This window comes from Rissa tridactyla, chromosome 1 (assembly GCF_028500815.1).
Source record: "Rissa tridactyla isolate bRisTri1 chromosome 1, bRisTri1.patW.cur.20221130, whole genome shotgun sequence".
Classification (NCBI taxonomy): Eukaryota; Metazoa; Chordata; class Aves; order Charadriiformes; family Laridae; genus Rissa; species Rissa tridactyla.
The window spans coordinates 204946476-204968266 of record NC_071466.1 but is presented as its reverse complement, the minus strand read 5'-3'; the positions used below and the strand labels follow the sequence as shown (position 1 = coordinate 204968266).

General features: G+C 38.9%; 1 protein-coding gene across 2 annotated transcripts in view; it reads right to left on the bottom strand.

Moving 5' to 3' along the window:
- Positions 1 to 5908: 5908 nt before the first annotated feature.
- Positions 5909 to 21791, bottom strand: part of ORC5 (origin recognition complex subunit 5) — a 73539-nt gene continuing 57656 nt past the window's right edge. Inside the window, exons 15-16 of one of the 2 annotated variants that reach the window (XM_054215047.1) lie at positions 11299 to 11411; positions 5909 to 7601 (exon numbers count right to left, since the gene is read on the bottom strand). In XM_054215047.1, coding sequence (XP_054071022.1) covers positions 7556 to 7601; positions 11299 to 11411 — 159 coding nt within the window. In that variant the 3' untranslated portion in view covers positions 5909 to 7555. Of the gene's footprint in view, positions 7602 to 10616; positions 10780 to 11298; positions 11412 to 21791 lie in introns of those variants that run through there. The other variant, XM_054215091.1, reaches the window with a different exon arrangement.

Genomic DNA, 21791 nt, shown 5'->3' with positions numbered 1-21791 from the left:
ATTAGATGAGATTTTGTTTAAAGGCTTCTAAAGCCATTAGAAAACAATATGCTCAGAATACATAAACATGTCTCCCTAACGATAGCTCCAGATACGTTCTATCTTGCTTGAAGAGTGGCATTGAAGAAGCTATTTAAGGTTACTGCACATGCCCCAAACCCAGGGTAAGTCAAGCAAAAGAGCCCGTACTAATAGGAGAGGAAGGTCCCCTCCCCGGGAGCAGGAGCCACGGGTTTGTTTACATCAGCGGAGAAACCGCGTACTTGTCTTTGGTTGTTCTTCTCATTTTCCCTGAAATTCCCAAACCTCAACACGACACTGCTCTCAGAAGTTCGAGCAGGACTCCCAGCTATTTGTTGTTTCTAGTGATTTGCATCCTTAAGGAATAATCAAAAATGGCATAGAAAACGTGACTATGAGAAAATGGGATGGGAGTTCATCCATGCAGTTGGAATTCAGGAACTGCTGCAATTGCATGCGAGTAACATCAGTAACATCATTTGCCCCCTTGTAGACATTTGACGTATTCACATCATGTCTTTCCTTTTCAGGGTTGCTGCTGAAGATCCTACAGCCCGCGAGGTGAAACAACTGCTCTCTGCTGTTGAAGTTGGCCAGCAGAGCTGTTCTGGGATGTGCCACAGGCAGCACCTTCCCCACACAAATTACTGGCACAGGCGGGAATTTTCAGTGCACTGAGTGCAATGGGGTAGGAAGAGAAAGAGCTGGGATTGTACCGATGGAAATGGGGGAGAGGGAGAAACAGCACCATTGTAAATACTGTAAAAACTCTTTAACTAAAGAGAAACAGCAAAAACTGCAAGAATATAATCAAGGCTTTTGCCACCATGGTGGTAAACAACTTTCCTCTCCATCCCTGTCTCTTGGGTACTTTCTTCTTTTGCTGAGTTTTGTAGAAACATGCTCCCTCATCCGGCCAGGATGTCTTAATGAGAGGTTATGTACCTTACTCTGTGCTATTCTCTCTTTTCAACTATTCTCTGACTCCCAGGATTTAGAAGGTACCTGTGTGAAAGTCCTCATTACCCACATGAAGACAGAGAAAGCGCTCAGCTGCTGAACCACCAAGCCATGAGCTTCAGAAAAGCCTGCTAGCAAAGCTCTGTTTCCCAACTCTACCGGTCCTATTTTATTCCTCTGAACTCAAATATCTGAACAAATCACATGAAATAACAAGGCACGTATTTCCCTGAGCAAGAAGTGAATGCAGAAAGGAAAGTATTTGCACATTAGAAATTCTGTTCTGTAGAAAATCTGTATGTGCCAGGAAAACAGAACATATGTGCTGAATGAATTTAGGCAAAACTGCACCTTTGCTGTGCTGCTTATGAAAAATCACATCTACTACACCGGGTCTGTCACTAGCACTGGCATCAGAATGTCAGCAAAATCGAACAAATATGAAAAACAAACACCACAAACAAGATGGCTGGCTATACAGCATTCATGGTCCAACCTATTTAACCAGGATTTGGAAAAGAATTTTGCTGAAGCTGAACACCTGCCCTTGTGTATCCAACGGACGCCCCCTGAATATCCAAACAAGTGCTGGCAGGACAGAAGACAGTATGTGACAACAGGTTACTTGGATAACCCACACCTGCGCCAAGGGGGCGACAGGCAGCCCACAGCAGCCTCCCTGCTCTGATAGCTCCGGGGGGATCCCTTCCGTGATGGGAACCCCAGAAGCTGGCTGTGCTCACAGAGCAGCCCCCTGCAAGAGTCATTTCAAAAAATTCACAGAATTGTAGCAGGTGGGTACAAGAAGAAAAAGAAGGGAATACAGAAGTCTGGTAGTGTTCTGGGTACCTCAAAACATCAGAAGCGTCAAAAGAGCAAAGTTCATCCCCGCTTCACCCCAAAGGGAAGTCCAGTCCCTTTCCATACTAGAGTAGCACAGCTGTACCCAAACGATAGGCACTGAAAGTATATTTTCTTTCAGCCCTTTTCTGTCTGGTGGTGGTAACTCCCTTGGAAGAGCTGTATGACAAATCCTTTTTGGCAACTGCAACACCAGTGGCAACGATTTCTAGCCAAATGAAGTATCTGTTCAAAACCAGTGTTTGAACCAAACAAATGAAAGAGTTAGGGATACTTCTGCTGCTGTGGAATGACCATTTCTTTGTTCTACTCTTCCCTTGTTCCCTCTGTTCAGCTCTAAGAAAGCTCTTCCCTTGCTCAGTTCTAGGGAAAAGAGGGGTATTGGTCACTGATAGAGGCGGCACTGTAAGTACAACACACTACGATGCTTCAAACCTTAAATCCACCTGTGATACTTTGTGCATCATGTTGTCATTCCAGGACCACCTTACAAAGAGTCTTGTCAACTTAAAACAGCATGGAAACACTGATGGTCACAGGCTGCTCAACAAACAGTCCTGGTCTTACTTTAATACCATACTTCAAAGCTTCTTGATATTAGAAGCTTAGATACTTACAAATCCATCGTTATTCACTATATACAGTATTGTATATACAAATCCATGGTTATCTAATATATTCAATATATCAGCCATGTACAAATATGTGGCCAATGTCAAATAACAAGCAAGTATGGTGTTTTTCAACTTTCTGTTCTGGTACAGACACTGCTATTAAGGTGTTGCTTTTTAAAGACATCCCCATGTATAGTTTTCAGGCAATCTTCATGATAACGGTTGTATACCTGTGATTTCAACTCTGCTGGCATACACAAACTATTTCTGTATTGGTTTCAGGTTGTTTTTTTTAAATAGTTTTAATAAACACACACAAAAATAAAGAATCAAAAAGTAAAACTTAACTTACTCCATGTTTATCTCTGAGTATTGTACAGTTTATACACATCTGCCTGTTCACAGTAAAAGACACGTCACACAGAAGCTGACATAAAAAACATGCAGTTTTTGCTATTAATCTCCCATCCAATATTCTAGTGAAGCCATTCTGGCATCTACGAACACAAAAAAATTTAGTATTGTATACGATTAGACTTGCTAATCAAGTTGTATCTTTATTCCAATGCATATTTACTAGCAATGATCAGGCTCTTTTGTAAGTTATGCTGTTCTGTCATTGAGAAAACTGGAGAGGTTACTGTCACTTCAGGTAGCATTTATTCCTGGATGGAGTAAATCTTCTGTTTCAAAATTATCTGGGCTAAACCAGACAGTATGCCGACCTCCAGGCAACCCTCAAGAACCTGCTGTTTCTCACTCTTCCCTGCCATCTCTGCCAACACGAGTGCAGAGGGAATATCTAATCCTTGGATACTCAGCTGTGTACGTTTTGCTCCAAGGTCACAGACATGTAATATCTCCTGCGTTCCTGCTGGGAATCCTGTCTTTCACGCTATTCTCCTGGCATGGACGGTTCTTCCAGTTACGAACGGAGCAGATAGCACCTGAACGGTCGTGGCAAAATTACTTGGTGGGTGCTGGAAAAATTTAACCAATGGTAACAATGGATATATTCTCACATGTGTAAATAATGGTGTACAGAAGCACCAGAACTTAGAAAGCACTCAAATAACCAATACGCTTCTTTTAACTCGCACAAAGCCAGACACAATAGCTCGGGGAATTATTATGGTAGAAGTAGCAGGTTCTGGGAGAACCAGAGTAAGGTAAATCACTGCCAAAAAAGAATACATCTCCTCCTGCATTACACGCGGAAGCACCCTTGCAAGCCTTTTTAAAAAAGAAAATGCCCATGCTGTATGTATGAAAATGCAGCTGTTGATGAAGTCAGAGCTATTCAAGGGCACTAATTTCTTTCCAACTGTATGTTAGCTGCATTTCTTTCTCCATTACTTTCTTATTGTAAGAACAAGCCCCAGCTCCTGTTGATGTCTGGATCAGCCACTGGAGACAGGCACCGTAAGTCTGTCATTTTTACAGCATTATAATGCTTTGTGTCTCAGGAATTATGAAAAAAGAAATCTGTTATTTTTTAAATACACACTGCTGCACTAAAGTACTGAGGGATTTCTGATTAGTCAAACAACTGCCTTGCTCTGCATCTTTTGCACAGTTTTTAAAACCACCTGTAGAAGGGGTGAAATCCTGTCCCCAGGGAGGCTAAACGAGGCCAGACCTCATCCATGATGAGAACAGAGTATTGCTAGGGTAGCTAGTAAGAAACTCAGCAGTAATTTATAAACTCATTGACATGGATATATAGAAATATTTCTAGTTTGTCAGAATAAATCCTACTATTCATCATCAACATAGTTATAGCCAACATCAATCATCCGCACTTCAGTCACCTTGTTCATTCTCATACTCTGCTGATTCAGCTTCAAATTTTCTATCACTGATAGGAGTCTTTCCAAAAGGTCGCAAAAGTGCATTCAATGTAAGGACAGTGATTCTGTCTAACGGATCCTCAGTAACTACTCCTTCTCCAGTTAACTTCATTTCAATCAAATTAACTACATCCCACAAAAAATTGTATCCTTGTCCTCTGGATTTACACTGGAAATGATCATCAGGCCAGTATAGAAGAAATCGCATTGAAAAAAATAGCAGCAGCACCAAGCTGTGTCAGTGCTTATTTTCTATCATCTTTATTTCATGTCTTCTATGCTTTGTGCTCCAAATTTAGGGCTGGGTAGTTCTGAGGGTCTGGTCTGCTATGTGGGAGCGACGGGGGTTACTGAAAAGGGGCACAACCAAGGGAGCACATCTGACACAACGCAAAAGGGATGTTTTTTCCAGCTGCAACCCAATCTAGAACTTACATGACTGATTTTGTTCATCATCCAAACATTGCCAAGACCTATACTAAACATCACTTCTGAAATATATAGCCCTTTCCATCTATATTTCCATCCACAGCTGCCTGTCTAGCAGCTATAGGCAATTAAGTCTTGAACTGGCTCTGGTCTTGATATTTCTAGAAAAGCTATGGCAACTGTGAAAAAAAAAAATTATCCATATTTATGAGCTCATTTCTAATAACCAATTGAATTTTAACATTAAAACAAGCACTACGGTGCATTTCATTAAGTACTGTTACAAGTAATTATGTATGTGTATGGATCCATACTGTTGAAAAATTAAGATTCTGGAATTAATTTAACCATACAATCCTGAGCTTGGGCCAATTTGCTATTATGCTAGAGCAAAAGACCATTATGCTTGGTTCTTCTTTTTCTATTTGAAACCTTTGAATCTGCATCTCATCTCTACTCAACCCCCATCATAAGCAGCATTAGAAATGTTCCTGAAATGGCCATGTACTAGGCCCACTGGTAAGAATCCTATTAATTTTATTCCCATAGGAAATCAGATATATATGTTGCCTGAAAATGTCTCTAATATGACCAAATTTATTGTGATCCATATACTCATGGGGCTACTGGTAAAGCTGTCTTCTATGCTAACCTTGTATTCTCTTGATGTGTATATCTCGAACTATTTTTGAGTATTTGTGATATTTTCATGAAGTTTAAGTGGAAGCACGGTACTATTCACAACTTGCTGTTGGTAGCAAAGATTCCCAAAGAAGAGCTTCTTCCTACTGGTTGGTTGGTTCTAAAGTTTTCAGCCATCCCGACTACCATGAAGCAGGCGGTTCAAAAGCTGGCACCGTCCCTCCCCAGCAGTATTGCCCTGCCCCACCTTGCTGAAAGCTGTAGAGAAGGTTGGCTACAGAGTTTTGGATATGTTGTGACTCAAGAGTTGTAGCACTTAATAAATCAGTCCTATCCTGTTTCATATATCAAATTCTAATCCAGATCAGATGTCACAAAAACTTATGATGGACTACTTTATGTATGAACACCTCAAACCTCCTTTCTTCTCCAAATTTCAGCCCTAGGTAGTCATAGAGCAGATTCACAAAAGCTGAGCTCAGCCCAGCACTAGCTCCAAAGGGGGAAGACACTGTAAAGTTTAGCACCAAGTTCACCTTATGTACATTTTTATTAGAAAAAACAAAAGCAGGTAGTAAACATTGTGAAACAGGTCATGTATTTGCATCCAAGCACTTCAGCAAGTGTGACAAATGTTGCCACCTCATGGACAGGTGCAGGGTTTGATTCAGCTCAGCGGTAGGAAGGAAAAGGGATCACGGAGATGACTCATTGCTGCCCTTTCACACTCTCCTGAGGAGGGAAGCGACAGCTTGGCCAGAAAGATGCTTTTGTCGCTTAGATTTACCTGGAACTCATTCATTTGGGTCTGAATCCAGGAGCCTGGCTACACAATCACAATTGGGGGCAGGGAGGGAGGAGAAAAAGCTGCACCGATTCAGAGTATTTGACCATCTCCAATAACAGAACAAGGGAGGGAAAGAATGATGATTTTTTCCTTGGAAAAAAACATAACGGTCAACACAGGACATGGTCAAACAGTCAAAGGCCAGCATTCAGGAGTAAAATATCTGAGTAACAGGCTGTGGGATCTGGAGTTTTGAAGAGGGTGACAGAAGTCTTCAGATCCATGAAGACAATAATCACAAACTGGTCCAGGGGATTGTAAAACCCCATAAAAGTAGCCTCAGTTGGGAATCCTCTACTTGTAAACCGGAGACAAATGCAATTGCAGTGTATTCATTCCATCATGTATTTCCAAAACTGAACTTTTATAACACCACATTCATTATCCACTATTCTGCTTCTTTTGGGGATCTGCTGCAGGAATACAGCAGAAATACCTGTTGAATTTCTCCTTTTCTGATGGAAAGGCAGCTGTGCCATCCTTCTCTACAGGACAGACACTGTTACAAAAGCCACTACACAGCGTGCAGCTTAAAGTACATTCATTCCAAACGGCTTTATATGTACTGGATGAGTGTAAAAGGACTGTAAAACGTTTAAACAAAAATAAATTCCTGCAAGTTTGACATTGGGATGGAACTTTAAGAATCAATGAGTTTTTAAAATAAAGCTTTGTAAAAATAAATTCATAGTCGACATTTATGAATGGTCTGAAAAAAGACAGTATGGTGATTAACTGGGAGTTTCCTATCATCGTGATCTCCATATAACAGTATAACAGTCTGCCTACATATGACTGAAGAGAAAGAAGGATTTATACCAGCTTGATTTTAAATATGTTCTTATGTTTGTTATATTTTGCTACTCTGCTCTCCCTAAAATGGTGGCCTCAGGAAAAGCTGCTTTGGCAGGCAATTGCAAAGATTCCTGTGGAGAGGAAGTGAAAAGACTGGGCATACAAACAAGGGCTGCTGCCACGTTCAAAGCACTGGGGAGAGTTCATAGAGCAAAATGCAGTCCTAAGTAAATGGGTTTCAGGCAATTTCAGTGTTAAGATAACATCATTAAGAGTAGAACAGATTGTGCTCAAACCCTGCTGTTTATAATTAACACATTGCTTCCAAATACTCCAGGGTCCCTGGTAAATAGTCCTCTGCTCAGATCCACCCAGACCAATCAGAGTATTTTCATCAGGTTCCATGCTGGGCCAGCACCTGTTTGGACAAATCCAAAAGAGCCAAAATACTCTTCTTTCTGGCCAGCTAAGTAGAGAGATGAACACAGCTTGCCTTAGTCATTGTCACAGTGTCCATATGGCTGTGAAGCTTGTTTTCACAAGAAATCGTACAAGTACTTTATTATGTCGAAGTTCACGGTCCTATAAACAAAAACACAGTATATTAGAGCAATCATCTCAACAGCACTAAGACTTTAACCTGTTTGGATACAGCACATGCCGGACATTCTGCACAGTCAAAATCAAGCAATAATCCAAAAAGAAATGCAATCAAGAATGAGTGAATTTTTGGACTTCTAGTGTTATTTACCTGTTTCCTGATTATTTAAACTTTGTAAGATTCTAAAAGAGAAATAAAGCAACTTTCTAGTAAAACCTGGAAGATTCTTATTTCAAACATTAAGCAGTAAAAATATATAAAAGTTAATAAGATTAGATTTTCATACGGTAAACATGATACTCTAGTTGGTGATGCAAAGCAGCAATCTTTTATGCTGTTGAATGTTTTGTTCATCTTCCAAACCACCTGTTTTAGCATGTACTATGTAACTCCTTCATCTGTACTCATTTGCAGTCTGCATTCTTTCAGTCTTGACACTAGTTGACCCACGTTCATAGCTAAATTTGAAAAATTGAAGAATGCCGCTCAATAGGATAGAAGATTTTAATGTATACTTTTGTACTTTAATGGCAGGCAGAATGAAACAGCAGTAGAATAAAACATATAATTATTTTTTTGTCTCTCAACTCATTCTGCTATACAATCTAACACTCAGACTTTGGGGTTTACTGTTTGAATAAATAATGCAAATTACTGCATGTAATGACAAGTATAAAATTAAAAGTTTTTTTAAAAAAGTATTCAATGATGCAAAAATAACCACTCACAATGCTAAGTGAGATTAACTGGCTGAATGTCTTATTTGTTAGACTACAATCATTTAATATTCTCTATTCACACATCACTCTGTAACCCACTTTTCGAAAAGTTTCCATAAAACTTCATATTGGAATAAGGGAAAGTTCAGAGATCCGCAAGATGCATAACAAGAAATAGCATGTTTGAGTCTACTTAATAATCCAGTGACAAAATTAAAGAAATTAACTGCCACTGCTACACTCACACGACACTGCATCACTCAAGAAAAGTGCCTTAGTTACAAGGCTTTCCACAGAAACAAAATCACACAGTCTAGCAAAAGCTGACCTTATCAACTAAATGAACCACAACTGTCCTGTCATAACAACTGGGTTCATTAGAGACTGTATGAAAAGACCCATTACATTCAACAAACGTTAAGAGATTCCTACTTCAGCTACAGAAAATTTATGAATTTAGGTCTGAAATTCCTAAAACAGAAATTAAGAATTTCTAACAAAGAAATGCCTAACCTTACCTTCAGCCAAAGGTGTAAATGCTATGTGGTAAAAAGCATGGAAATATCTCTGCAAAGACTGAATATATGCAACAGAATAGAGCCAGACATGAGGTTCAGTGATACTAAAGAAAGACGTGCATGGCCAGCAGTTATCACACTAAAAGCCACCAGGAAGAGACATTAAGTTTTCTACTCTTTAAAAAAAAAACAAAAAAAAAACAAAAAACAGGTGGCTTTTGTTTTGTTTTAAATGCAAATTTTACTTTTGCTTAAAAAAATACAGGAAAATGAAATGACAATTTGAACAGCTTGAATGGGGGTGGGGAGGGGAGGAGAGAGCATCATTTTCTGTCCTGCTCTTTGCACTCTTCAGCCTTCCATTAGGAAATATGCTACAGCAGGAAGGCTGAGGTATCTGAAGATTTTAGTGCCTAACAAACTTATTTTAGTATTATTACGGTAACAAAGAAAAAATAATCAGGAGATGGGCTGCTTACTTGATGTGTATTTTGGTTGAAATGGCAAAGTAGCTCCCTCTCTGCAATAAACATAACCGCTCATGGGAGTGGTTAAAAACTACAGGCAGCTGCAAGACTACAGCACAGCTAGAAAATAAAGTCTCTTAAAGCACAGAAGATCATGCCTTTGCCCTGTGGCTAGTCCCACCAAGACAAGGGGAAGTCCTTTTATCATGGGTTCATGAAACCTTGTATTCTTTATGGATCACCCTCCTTAAAGATTTAACAAAGACTGTGGAACAGTCTTTTGCAAAAAAGGAATAAAGCAAAAAAAAAAAAAAAAAAAAAAAAAGGGTGAACAGGAGAAGAGTAGAACAGGCCAACTTTAAAATCTGTCAGCTCATTTAAATGGCACTATCTATGCAGCACATAAACACTTCCAAACTACTTTGGGGGGAAAAAATAATTGCTTTCTTCCTCACAACACGCAGGAAAAGTCAGTCAGGATACAAATATATATATTTACACACACACACAGATATACACATACATATAAACACACATACACACATGAGTGAAGGAAAGTAAGCCAAAGCAGTATACCACACACTGAGGTATGAAATGACAGCGTCTCCAACAACTACTTTCTCTGTTAAGCATGAGCTCTACGGCGCAACTTTTGGTCCTGTTTTTGGCCATCTCTACCTTTCGGCAACCTTAATGGAATCAATAAAACTTCTAAGGATGTTCAAGTTGGAAGAAGAGAGGCATCATTTGAAGTATCTTAATACAAGGATCCTCACAGTCCTTGTGACCTGTGACACAGGTCACTGAGATCCTCAGTGACCCTCACAGTCACTACAGAGTTTATGAACTGGTCTCTGTATTCACCATGGGAGTTAGAGCAGAGACAAGAACTTGGGGATGTCTATACACACAATGATCCATGTTGCTGAGCAGATGGTCTGCTGCGCTTTGTACCAGCAGGAGCTTTTTCAGGGCATCATTCACAAGCGACTTTATTGCTGGGAATAGCAAATTGACATAGCAAAGTCACAGAGATCCTGGCAGCGTGGTTCGGCCAGGCCTGAACCAGATGAAGTTTCATTCTACGGCCTGCCCAACTGCAAACTGGAATCAGTGTGTCTGTGGGGTTTACTGACAAGGCTATTGGACATCTAATAGCTCAGGAGAGCAACATGTGCAATAGGGCTATGGGATGCAGTCTAGGGAGGTTCCCCTGAAATCCAACATTAAAGAGAAGAGTTGGCCTTGAGAATGTTTCTCCTTTTTGTCACATGTCATTTCTGGGGTCTGTTCTGGCTATAGACTCTTCATCCAAGATCTGCTAATAAGCTGGCTGTAGCAACAGGTGTGAGGTAATGCTGTTGGCATTTCATAAAAATGAGACATAGGCTTGATTGTTGCCTATATATTGCATGCATTTCTGCCTGTAATTTATCATCACCTCTAGTGATGGACCTGGAACTGTTCTCAGACTCCCAAACTGAAGGGTCTGAACGCACAGAGCCAGTTGAAGTACCTACATTCATTTACTGAATTAGTTTCTATCAACTACAGACCACACAAGATAGACTATGTGGAAGAATTCCTATAACCACTGTAGTTTTTATATTGTTTGTGCAACAAACACTGTTAAGAACTAAATATAATTTCAGATTCAAATATCATAATGTGCCTTTTGGTAATGAAATGGACTGACATTTTAGAGCAGTATTTTCACATGAAGTCCCTGACCTTTATTGAGCACAAAGACAGTATGTTACTGTAACGCATACCGCCACTGTAAGATAAAATTTTTTTCAACACAGAATTGGACTAAAGTTATGTCAAGTTCAACACTTCTCATAAATATCATTCTTAGTAAAAATCCACAGATTTCTGTTCTGGTTTCAGAGAGCTAATGACTGAGCCAATACTGGTTTTGAAGTCTCTTTCAAGTCAGCAAACACAACTGTAAATGATCACTAATAAGCTCACCGGGCAATAGCTCTGATGAAGTCCAGAGATACAGTACATTTATATCGTGGTCCATCAAGCTGGTCGTTATGGCCAACCACGGTTAACAGCTGGAGAGTCACAAGAGACGTGATCTACAAACAAAGAGACATTAGTAATGTTAGTCATTTTGCTAACGTGAATAGCAGTGGCCAATTATTTTTCTTTTTTTTTTTTCATTCCCATATTCCATCATTCCCATATTTCTCTGGAAAGTCACACTTGCTCACTGATTTTCACATAGTTCTGCAGCTAGCAAACCATTACGTTTTCAGCACAGGCAGTGAGAGACACAGGCTAAACCCTTCATCTTTCATATCAAGAGTTATCCTAGAGGTCTGATCAAAGAGAGAAAGGCAATGTGGGGAATGGGAATAATAGGCATGAGCTGAACATTTTCCAAATCTCTGCCTGACAACCAGAAGAGACTTTGATTCTCTTTCCTTTATACCCAAAGACTCCTCTTGAACTTTCACGCTCAAAGTTGGATATTCCTGTGCCAGCTCATACCACATTTTGAACAGATGGATGTATCACTCCAGATAAAAAAGAATCTGAAGGTTAGAAAGGAAAGGCTGAAGATTGCGTGCTTAAAAAGAACACGGTCTGAAAGGAGAAAAATTTGCCTACAAACACACATACAGCGTCTTGACAGAGCCATTGATTATTTTACCAAAATAGCAACATACCAGCATATTTTTCACTGTCTTCATTCCTCCAAATGACTGCAGTATGTATCACTAACAGGCAGTCACGGGATGTCACCATTGAGTACAACCAGTCTGTTCTGCCTCAGTTAGGAAAAAAAACCACTGTGGTGATTCCACCGCCTCCCTACCTCCTCTCGGCTCCCAGGGGAAAGAAAGAGGTAAAAGCAGAAAACAAGGACATATTTCCCTGGCCTTTGCTATAGGTGCCACTGACAATTCAAGGCAACAAGGTTACATTCTATGAAGAACTAGTATCTGACCACAGCTCCACTTTTCAAAAATCTAGCCAACCATAACCTACCGCTGTGTAACGATAATAGCATAGTAAGGAATTTCTGAAGAATAAATATATCAGGAAAGCGAGTGTCAGTTCAAACCTTCAAGGAAGCACATTGCTATAAAAAGCAGCAGCAAGTTCTTATCAGTATCAATAAAAAAAAAATAAAAATTCCTAACTCAGTAATAACCCCACTCTTTTGCTGGAAGTGAACCTGGTCTTCAAATTTGTGACAGTACTTGCAGGAGGTAGGGATAATTATTAAAGTTTTCTCTTAAGTGGATACAATATGTATATAAAAAAGAAACCTACCTGTGGCGAACAGAAAAAATTACGGCCACCAAGAATGAGCAATTTTTATAACAGTCTGTGCTTAACTTTATTTTATATGTCATTAGACAACAATAGTTTGGATGCCATCAGTCCACAAAGGCTCTGGAGTTTGGTTAAGGAATACTGGCCTACCCATATTCACAAAGACAAATTCCATTTACTTAAATCAGGTCTATAAATTACATTAAAGAGTAGCACATGATTTACAAATTGTTAACATTGACAGCATTTAAGAAAACTGAACTCAGCATATGGTAAATGGTTCAAAATCCAGTTCATTGATCACTTTGAACATATTATTGAACTGGGATCAGCCTCAAACATATTAGGTGTTTATTTTCTTAAAATAGTTGTAAGTTTGAGAGCAAATTTTTCTACATTCTTCATTCAACAAAGTCCTTTTTCAGTCAGTGAAGAAGCATTATGGAGTCACCTGCTGTAACAATTGCTATTTTACACCCAGTGCACCATTACTGGGGAATCCCTTCTGCAATACATATTTGCAGCTGGCCTCACATTCAGGAATCACCAACGAAGGAATGAATGGCAGGAGGCTCCTAAAAGCTCCCAACAAGCACAGCAGAAGCCTAGACAGTTTGGAGCTGGACCCACCTCAGTTTTACGTGGGATGCAAAAGTGACCTTGCTGCTGCATCACAAATGCTCCAGCAATACTTTAACTACAAATTGTAACCATTTTCTTTTCCAACTAGCACCAAATGCTATGTCCGTAACATAAGGTCAGCAACGTAAAATTCCTTACTAGAGGCTGATTCAATAAATCTGAAACAGCATCAGATGAGATATGAAGTTTCATTAATGTTTTTGACTCAGGACATTAACTCTAAAGACTCAATATACAATATTACAGGACAAATGAAGCTATTGATCATCAGAGTAACACAAACTTACTTAGCAAACTGCAGCCCTTTACTCATTTCTTTCACAAATTCTCTGTTTATTTAGCTTAATAAAAATGTCATCACAAGGAAGTGAGAGCTGAAATAATAAGTCCTGGTCCTGAGATTGCTTAAAAAGACAGAATTAGAGAGAATTGCCATTTTCAATTCGTGCAGGTAAGAAATGGTTTTATCTCCAAAGAGGCTCAGTAGAGACAAAGAGAAAGCACATATATCTATGGGGGAGTAAACAGGGACCAGCTCCTCTACAGACAGCCAAATGTTAGAAGCTAAAATACCTAACTTGTGAGTCTCCGGGGCAGAATTCAAAACCTAGTTACAGATGCCTAGCCTGTACGTGGAGAGAGGCAGAGAGCTCTGAAGGACAAACCCAAAAGCCTGCATGCTGAGGGGGCAGCAGCCTGGGGCTCTGTTTGCACAGCTTCTTCAACGGGTTCAGGGAGAATCGAAAACAGCAAGATAGTTCTGTCACCCTGAAGCAATGATTTCTTCATTTTTTTCTGCTTTATACAATATAGAAGGATTCTCCTGCAGATGAATCAGCCACAGAACTGGGCAACTTTGCTCTTGCAGAAGAAAAGATTCAATTGTGGTAGACATGGAATTATTAAGTTCCTCAAATATTTTGTGCTGGACCTAGTTTTCTAGATCCGATTAATAAAAACAAGATGATTATCTTCACCAAATGGTTAAGAAGTCTTCTAGGACACAGAAGTTCAATTCCCTCCTGACCCAAGAGGTTTGACCATCTCTTCACTGAACATCTAAAAGCTAACTGGGGTGGGGGTAGTGGAAGGAAGAACAAGTTGTATGTATGCATGCAAATCACTATGAGATCAGACTTTCGTTCTAACTGCTTTTGGAGCTGAGCTATTCTGCATAAAACTGCATTCACACACACAGTCTCTGTCCCTACTTAGGGCATTCACCTGGTAAAGCAGGATACAGTGGAATGCACTGGGGTTAAGACAGTATTTGTAGCGAAATTTTAAAAGTCACCAATTTTCATGTTTTTGTTAATTCTCAAGGTTCAAATGCCACCCATAACTTAAGCATCGAAAAAATGTTACTACTTCAAAAGTTCAGGTGTTACAAAACTTTGGAAGCAATCTGCTCTTAAATGAAGATACTTCAAAAGCCTGAAACACAGTTGGGAAAAATGCGAATGCAATGCCGAACTAATTGCACTTCTTAACAAAAAAAAACTTTTCAAAGCTTTTTTTTTTTTTTTTTAAATACCATGGGTACAGTGGCTCCATTTCATTAATCACAAAAGCTTGGGAAAAAACATCTGGCAAGAACAGACTAGAAACAAGCCAGAAAAACTGTGTGTCTGACATAAGAAAGAATATTTATTGAGAATCTTTTGAACAAAAGAAATTACAGTTGGAAGAAATATTCTAAAGCTATTAATAAAGTTAGATCTGGTAATGATTTAATACCAGCAAAAGTTAAAAAGTAAATGGAACTTTCTACAGGAATAACAAGAAAATCTGAAGAAAAGTTACTGATCTGAAAAACGTGAAGGAACAGGTGTCACTGGTATGTTTAAAACTAAGCCATGACTGAGTTTTCTTTGAAATGCATTTGTGTGAGAAACCTGCTGCTGAAAGCTTGGACGCAAGGTGAGAATAATCATAAAAGCATGGCAGAGAGTGGCTGCCAGTAGGAAATGTCTGCTCAGATTGCTTCTGGAGATTCACTGGTCAAATGTGGACATTGAAACCTCTAGAAAACACAAAGCAACCCACAGGCCATCCTTAAAGGCTGCTTTTTTCCTATCAGCCGGAGCTAACAGATGGGCCTTGCATCATTCCTCAAGCAGACACAAAGACCAGCTTTGTCAGCACAGGGCTGCGTGGAAGCAAGAAGAATTCCAGAAGTGAGGGCTGTCTGCTGAGAAAGGCCAGGCTCTTCCTGAGGACACCACAAGAAGCCAGAAAACATTCGCAGAGGTGCAAAACATGAGCAAAATTAGGACCTGAAACACAGGGAAACACATGCTGTGTTTGGGTAAGCAGTGATGGATTATTACAGGAAAGAGCTGGGACAAAGTGTGTGGCACATCTCAAATCCACAGGACAAAACTAAACAAAGAAAGTGATGCTGGTGACTAGGAAAAGAGAAAGTTGTTTCCTTAGAGCTGTGACTGAAATCTTACTAAGTGGCACATTTTAAACTGGACTAGACAAAATACTAATGAAAGACACTAGCAGCAACAATCTCAAAGTGGCCTAGATGTACTAGATGATCTACGAGGTATTTTTCATCTCCACAGTCTATAATCTTCAGTTATCTCGCCCAAGATGCAATGTTAATTGTAACTCTTCACTCTGGCTTGCTTTCAACTACAGCCTTAATCTGTTTTATGATTCTGAACCTCAAAACTATCAAAAAATTAAGAACTTTCATTATTTAAGTACCATCGGACAATGGTACTATATTCTCTCACAGTCATATTAAAATTTATACGGACCCTAGCACTTTGCAGCAGCAGCATCACCCGGCTCTCAAAGCAAACACGCAGCTCCCTGCACTTGTTCGAAACCCACCGCTGCCAAGAGTTACGTTCACACACATGCTAAAACCACTGCTACGCAACAAGACAGTTTGAAAACCAGATGCCGTTTAGAAAACACATTTCAGTCAAAATGACTGCCGAAATCGTCTCCTGGAGTTAAATTCAATGACCCCAGTGCAAATTATGTAAGCGTAAAAAAAACCTGCTCAAAACAATTTCCGTCAAAATTATGGCTAGAGCATGCTCAGTATGTCAGCCTTGTTAGAAAAGCTCATACAGAAAGGTAAGAGTAGAACATTATAATTACATATATTTAAGCCAGTAATTGATCAAAACTGTTTTTACAAAAATTATTTAAAATAAATCAACGCTTTTCTGAACGCTTAGATTTAACAAACAGGTTTTGATTCTGAATTATGTTTTGTGCAAGGTTTTAATGAAAAAAACCACAAGAAGAGACTGCACTCACTGGGCGATATGACCTACCATTTAATGAGATCTTAAATGCTTATGGTGGGAAATCATTTCACCACCTCCCTTTCTGAAACTTTTTATTATTTTTTTTTAGTGTTTTGTCAAATTTTCCATCCGCTAGCAGCACTCCAATACTACTAATTATATCATACCATTCTTGCCTTATTGTACACCCCTCCAAATTGCCAATGGCCTTCCAGCGTGCAGTTAAAGCATTCATTACGATATGCTTCAGCTATATATTTTACTTTTTTCTCAACTTAAATTAATCCAACTTTTTCTTAAGCTATTTTCTGAATGCAGTCAGAGTGTTTTTGACATTACCAGAGCCACCAGCAGACAGGGGTATCCCAGCCACAGCCTCAGTGGTGCTCCACAGCCAGCACTATGCCCCTCATTTCCGTACCACAGACATCGGTGGCCAAATAGGATGCTCCAGCACACAGCAGCGTCACCCAGTCTGCTTTGCAAGCCTTTTTCTTCTGTGAATGTTTATGCTTTGTGTCTTTCTTTGTCCTGTGTTGGTTATTTTTCGCTCACATAAACATTACTTCATTATTTTGCATTGACTCTCCAGGACCTTGTGTGTTATTTCTTTATCTGCAGTAATATACACCACACTTCCCCATTTTTAAGTAATTTCTGCATCTCTCATCAACGGGTTGACAACACTTTACCAGAAGACTTCATCCGATTGGGTCAAACAGAATTTAACACTAATTACTAACTTGAAAAAACTTTCAAGACATAAATGTGTTGACAAATTCAAGATGTGACAGCGTTATATTCACTAAATGTTTAATTACTACGGGGCCAGGGGGTGTGTGGAAGGAAATCGACTGACTACTTCTGCTACCATTTACCCTTTAAAAACTGATGTTGCTTAGGCTAACAGATCTTTTTCTCTTTTATTTCTATACCCATTTAAGGATTTAAAAAAATGTTTGCTCTATCATGATGTTAGGGATGCTTAGCTGTTTCTAGGAAGCACTCGTGACAGCCTGGCAGGGAAGGAGATTTGTATCACATTTTCCCCTAAGGATTATCATGCAACATCCCTGCTTTCAGTCTTAAGCACAATAGAGAATTTACTGGATTCAGATCAGTCTGTGTCACTGAAGCCATCATGTCATACCATCTTTTTCACGAATGCCCTAAATTTTATCATAAAAACAAGTTTTTTTCCCTCAACACAATGACTCCCATAGAAGACTTTTCCAGAATCTTAATGATACACAGATAGGAAAACTAGCTTCAGTTTCCTAAGTAGTTTTGTTCAAGGCCTATGTATTTGAGCATACTCTTATATTTTAATTAAATATTTCTGTATTTGTTACTCTGCATCTCTGTCTTCCCTGTCTCCTCAGACTTCACTTCTCTTAAGGCAAATCTATGTGATTTACAGATTTAAACAAGTGACCCTTTTGGCTTTTCCAAGGCTTCATCATATTGGTTGCTCAGTCATTTATTAAGACAGACAAAACTTCCTCCTCTTCCTTCAGTTTCTAAAAGATGATCCTTCTGTTTTAGAATAAATGTTTACTTACCCTCAAGTATATATGACCTTGAATTTCATGCTGTTGAACCCACTCAGTTTGTATCATGCTCACCACCTTCAAGATATTTCTTGCATATCTTCATGGCAGAAAAGTCTACTAAGCCCAAGGCATACCAACCTTGAATTTTACACTACAAAATTATTTTGGTTTCTACTACACAGGTCATTAGAGTCATTCTCATATGGCATTCTCCCCACTGTATAATCAGTGTTCACTACTTCTGTCTTATTCCACTCAGTCTTACTTTTTGTGTCCCATTTACATTAAATCATATTTGACAAAAAGTGTTGCCCACTTCATAGACTTGTTCAAGGGATAAACGTGCATCTTTTGCTTTTTGCCTTTTCTCCTCCTTCCTTTCTGCACCACCCACCCTCTCCTGTCTTTCAGGCACAGAACACCTGTCTGCATACTAGAAGCTCCCTTATTTCTAGCATGTTCTCCTGCAATTGGCTTCCTTGTGGCTTTTCCCTTCAATCTCAAGTGAAGAAAATGTATTTTCTTCCTTCCAGGAGACACTTCCTCACCTTGCTCCAGATTTCATATTCATATTTTAGATTCCACTCTCTTCAATTAGAAGTCTTTCTTCTAGCTTTTTTTTGTTCAGTGACTAACTAGCTGCAAATCTTGACTCATCAGCACAGCATCCTTTCATCTCTCCTGTCTCATTATCTCTACTCTTCACATCTCCTCTTCCCAAAACCACTATTTTCCAAAAAAACCCTGTAGGCTTTTAAAACGGGGACACTGAAACAAGATCCAGGAAACACCCCAGGAAACTAAAAAGACAATTTAAAAAAGCAAACAAGAAACCCAGAAAGAGGTATTTCTTCATCCAAATTTGTAGTTTATCAGCGACACACTTTGCCACTTAAAATTCAGTGAGGCAGTGGAGGGTTTGGTGGAGTACGGAAAGCAACTAGGCATATCTGTGGAAGGAAATACAACCACAGGCTGCTAAATGCAAAGAACATCAACTCCATGGCAAGCATTTAAGCCACAGGTAATAAGAAGCTGTAACATATACCAGCTTCATCCTGGTAACATATACCAGCTCATCCTCTGCTTCCCAGTCTCATATTTTTCCTGTATGTCTGATATTAATCAGAAGTAGTCAGACAGTTTTACTGTGTAATACAGTGGGTAAAACCACTTTTGGTCTGACTTAATACGGCTGTTAAAATGCATTCACCAAAGGTAAAGGATATCCTCTGCACCTTCTACATCCTACCACCTTGTGTTTCCCCTTTACCCTTCTCTTGGGTCTCTGCAAGGGCTCTGTCACTACTAATTACTGTATTCTCTCCATACTCTGCAGTCTTTAAAGAAAAAAAAAAAAAAAATTATGAAAATCCATCTTCCCCCACCATGTTCTGGAAAACTTCTCAGTATCTCAAAAGCATTCGCATAGATTAGCCCTGCCCCCTCACTGTTACAGTAACATCTCTTTTTAAAAGCAGTTCAATAATTTATTCATTTTGGAACTATTATTAAAGGAATTTTTCAAAGTATTAATGAATTTCCTTTCTTTTCATTATTTTTATGCACTATATAAATTAGGAAAATGCCCCTTTTTTCTCTTAGCACATTTACTTCAGCATTAATCATTTTGCCTAAGGAGAAAAAGGAAAATAAAAGGCAATTCACAACAATTTTTGCCTCACTGTGCTCATCAATTTAAAAAAAAAAGTATTAAAAAACCTCTACAGAGTGATGCATGGATAAATCAGTATTTCTGAGTCAGTTTCCTCACTCTGAGGATCAATCAGAGTACTTCATAATGCCCTGAAAGACATGACAGAAATTTGCTAAACATAGTATTTTCTGTGAGGATCAAACAATTTTCAGTACCTGAGGATATATTTGGAAATCTTTTCAGAAATTTCTTAAGACTCCTGGAATTGATCATGGGGAAGTTTATTTTGATCCTCCAAAACATGCAAAAAACAAGGCCTGAATGTACTTGCAATCTGTTGGAGGTGCATGCATCTAATTTACTCCGTAATGACCTGGGAAAGGCAATCCTAAGCAGAAGGCCTACAGATATGAATCACAGACAGATAATTCAAAAATACTCGCCTTTCTGTTTCATTCTTTGAAACCAGAGCAACCGACAATGGTAACAGATGGTCAAAGAAACACTTGGGGAATGATGTTTACAGTTAATTTGATTACTTAAGTCAGGTAGCTTCAAAAAGTGGACACCAGACGAAGGCTGGCTATTTTTCAAGGCAGAGGCAATAAGCAGCCAACAGAAGTATCTTCCTGCCACCCTCCGATTCATTTCTGCATCAGAGGTCTCAGGTTCCAAGTGTTTTTCAGAAGGTGAGGAAGGCGACACGAAGACTGTTTTCCAGAAGCAAACCTTTGTGCAACTGACCAAGTGTATAACCTTAAATCCCCAAATCTAGAAAATTTTCACCTGGTTTTTTGGGTCCTTCATTTATAACACTTCTGACCCACAATGGCAGCATTTCTAGATATTGCCAGGTAAGTTCTATCAAGAACAGATAAAAGCAACCTTAAAAATACTACCAAGTATCTGTGATACTGATAGGACTCAATACATTCACAGAAGGCCTTTAAATTTTTAATGTTATCTCTGTAAAATATAGAAGTGTATACACAGAGTTACTAGCCCTCTACTGCTACAGGAAGGGCTTCTCTTTGCAAATATAATTTTGTGTTTCAAAAGTAATTAAAGCAATTAGGATCTCTAACCTGTCCTGAGGACAAAAATCAGTACTCTGTATATGCCATGAGCAGAAATAATGAAATTAAAGGAGACTTCTCATAATCAGATGTTTGTGAGTATCTTCTGAGACTAAACTACCTTGCTTTCTCCAAGAAAGAAAAAGATTTTCAATGTGGCTTAACTGCAGTCTATTTTTGGATTATTATGATAATTAAGTGTTGAAAGGATATTGATCCAAATCTTGTATAAAGAAATAAGATATTAAGAATTTTTAATTGAAACAAACACTCCAGGAAGATTTGACCCAAATACTTCTGAAATGCAAAAATCAGACACTTTACTCACAAGGCCAGACAAATGGTAAAATACACTGTTGGCTAAAGTGGGCATCTGGCTCCGAAAAATGACAATTTAAAGATACGTGTATTTTGAGATTACTAAACCAAATCTTTACACACTCTCCACTCTGCATCCCAACTACTCACGAGAAGCATTGCAGAAGGCTGCAATCAACACTATATTCATTGTGACTACATAAAACTGCACATTTTAGTGGTTCCGTAATTGGAACAAATGGTAACAAAAATAAAAATAGAAACAACTTGAATTGATCACTAAAGTACACACGTACATCATACTGGTACAAAACAAAGCCTCCTCCTGGCACAGCATGCTGTCTCTTGAAAGGACCCGCAAAGGATGCTTAGGAAAGAGTATAGTAAAATTGTAAGCAAAAGAAATTCCCTGACATACACAACTGGCTCCCAGTAATCTTCATTTCAGTGACTTCAGTAATTAGGTATAAAATTGTTCACACATATGGATCTGACCTCTTGAAATATGACATTTCATGTTGTTCTTGTATGTCAAACTGGAACTAAAAAGACTGTGGAATTGTGATGTTAATGCACCTAATCAACACATCGGAGGAGAAATGTATTACGAGGCTGCACATAAACGCCAAGAAATTAGAAACAACAATGCCTA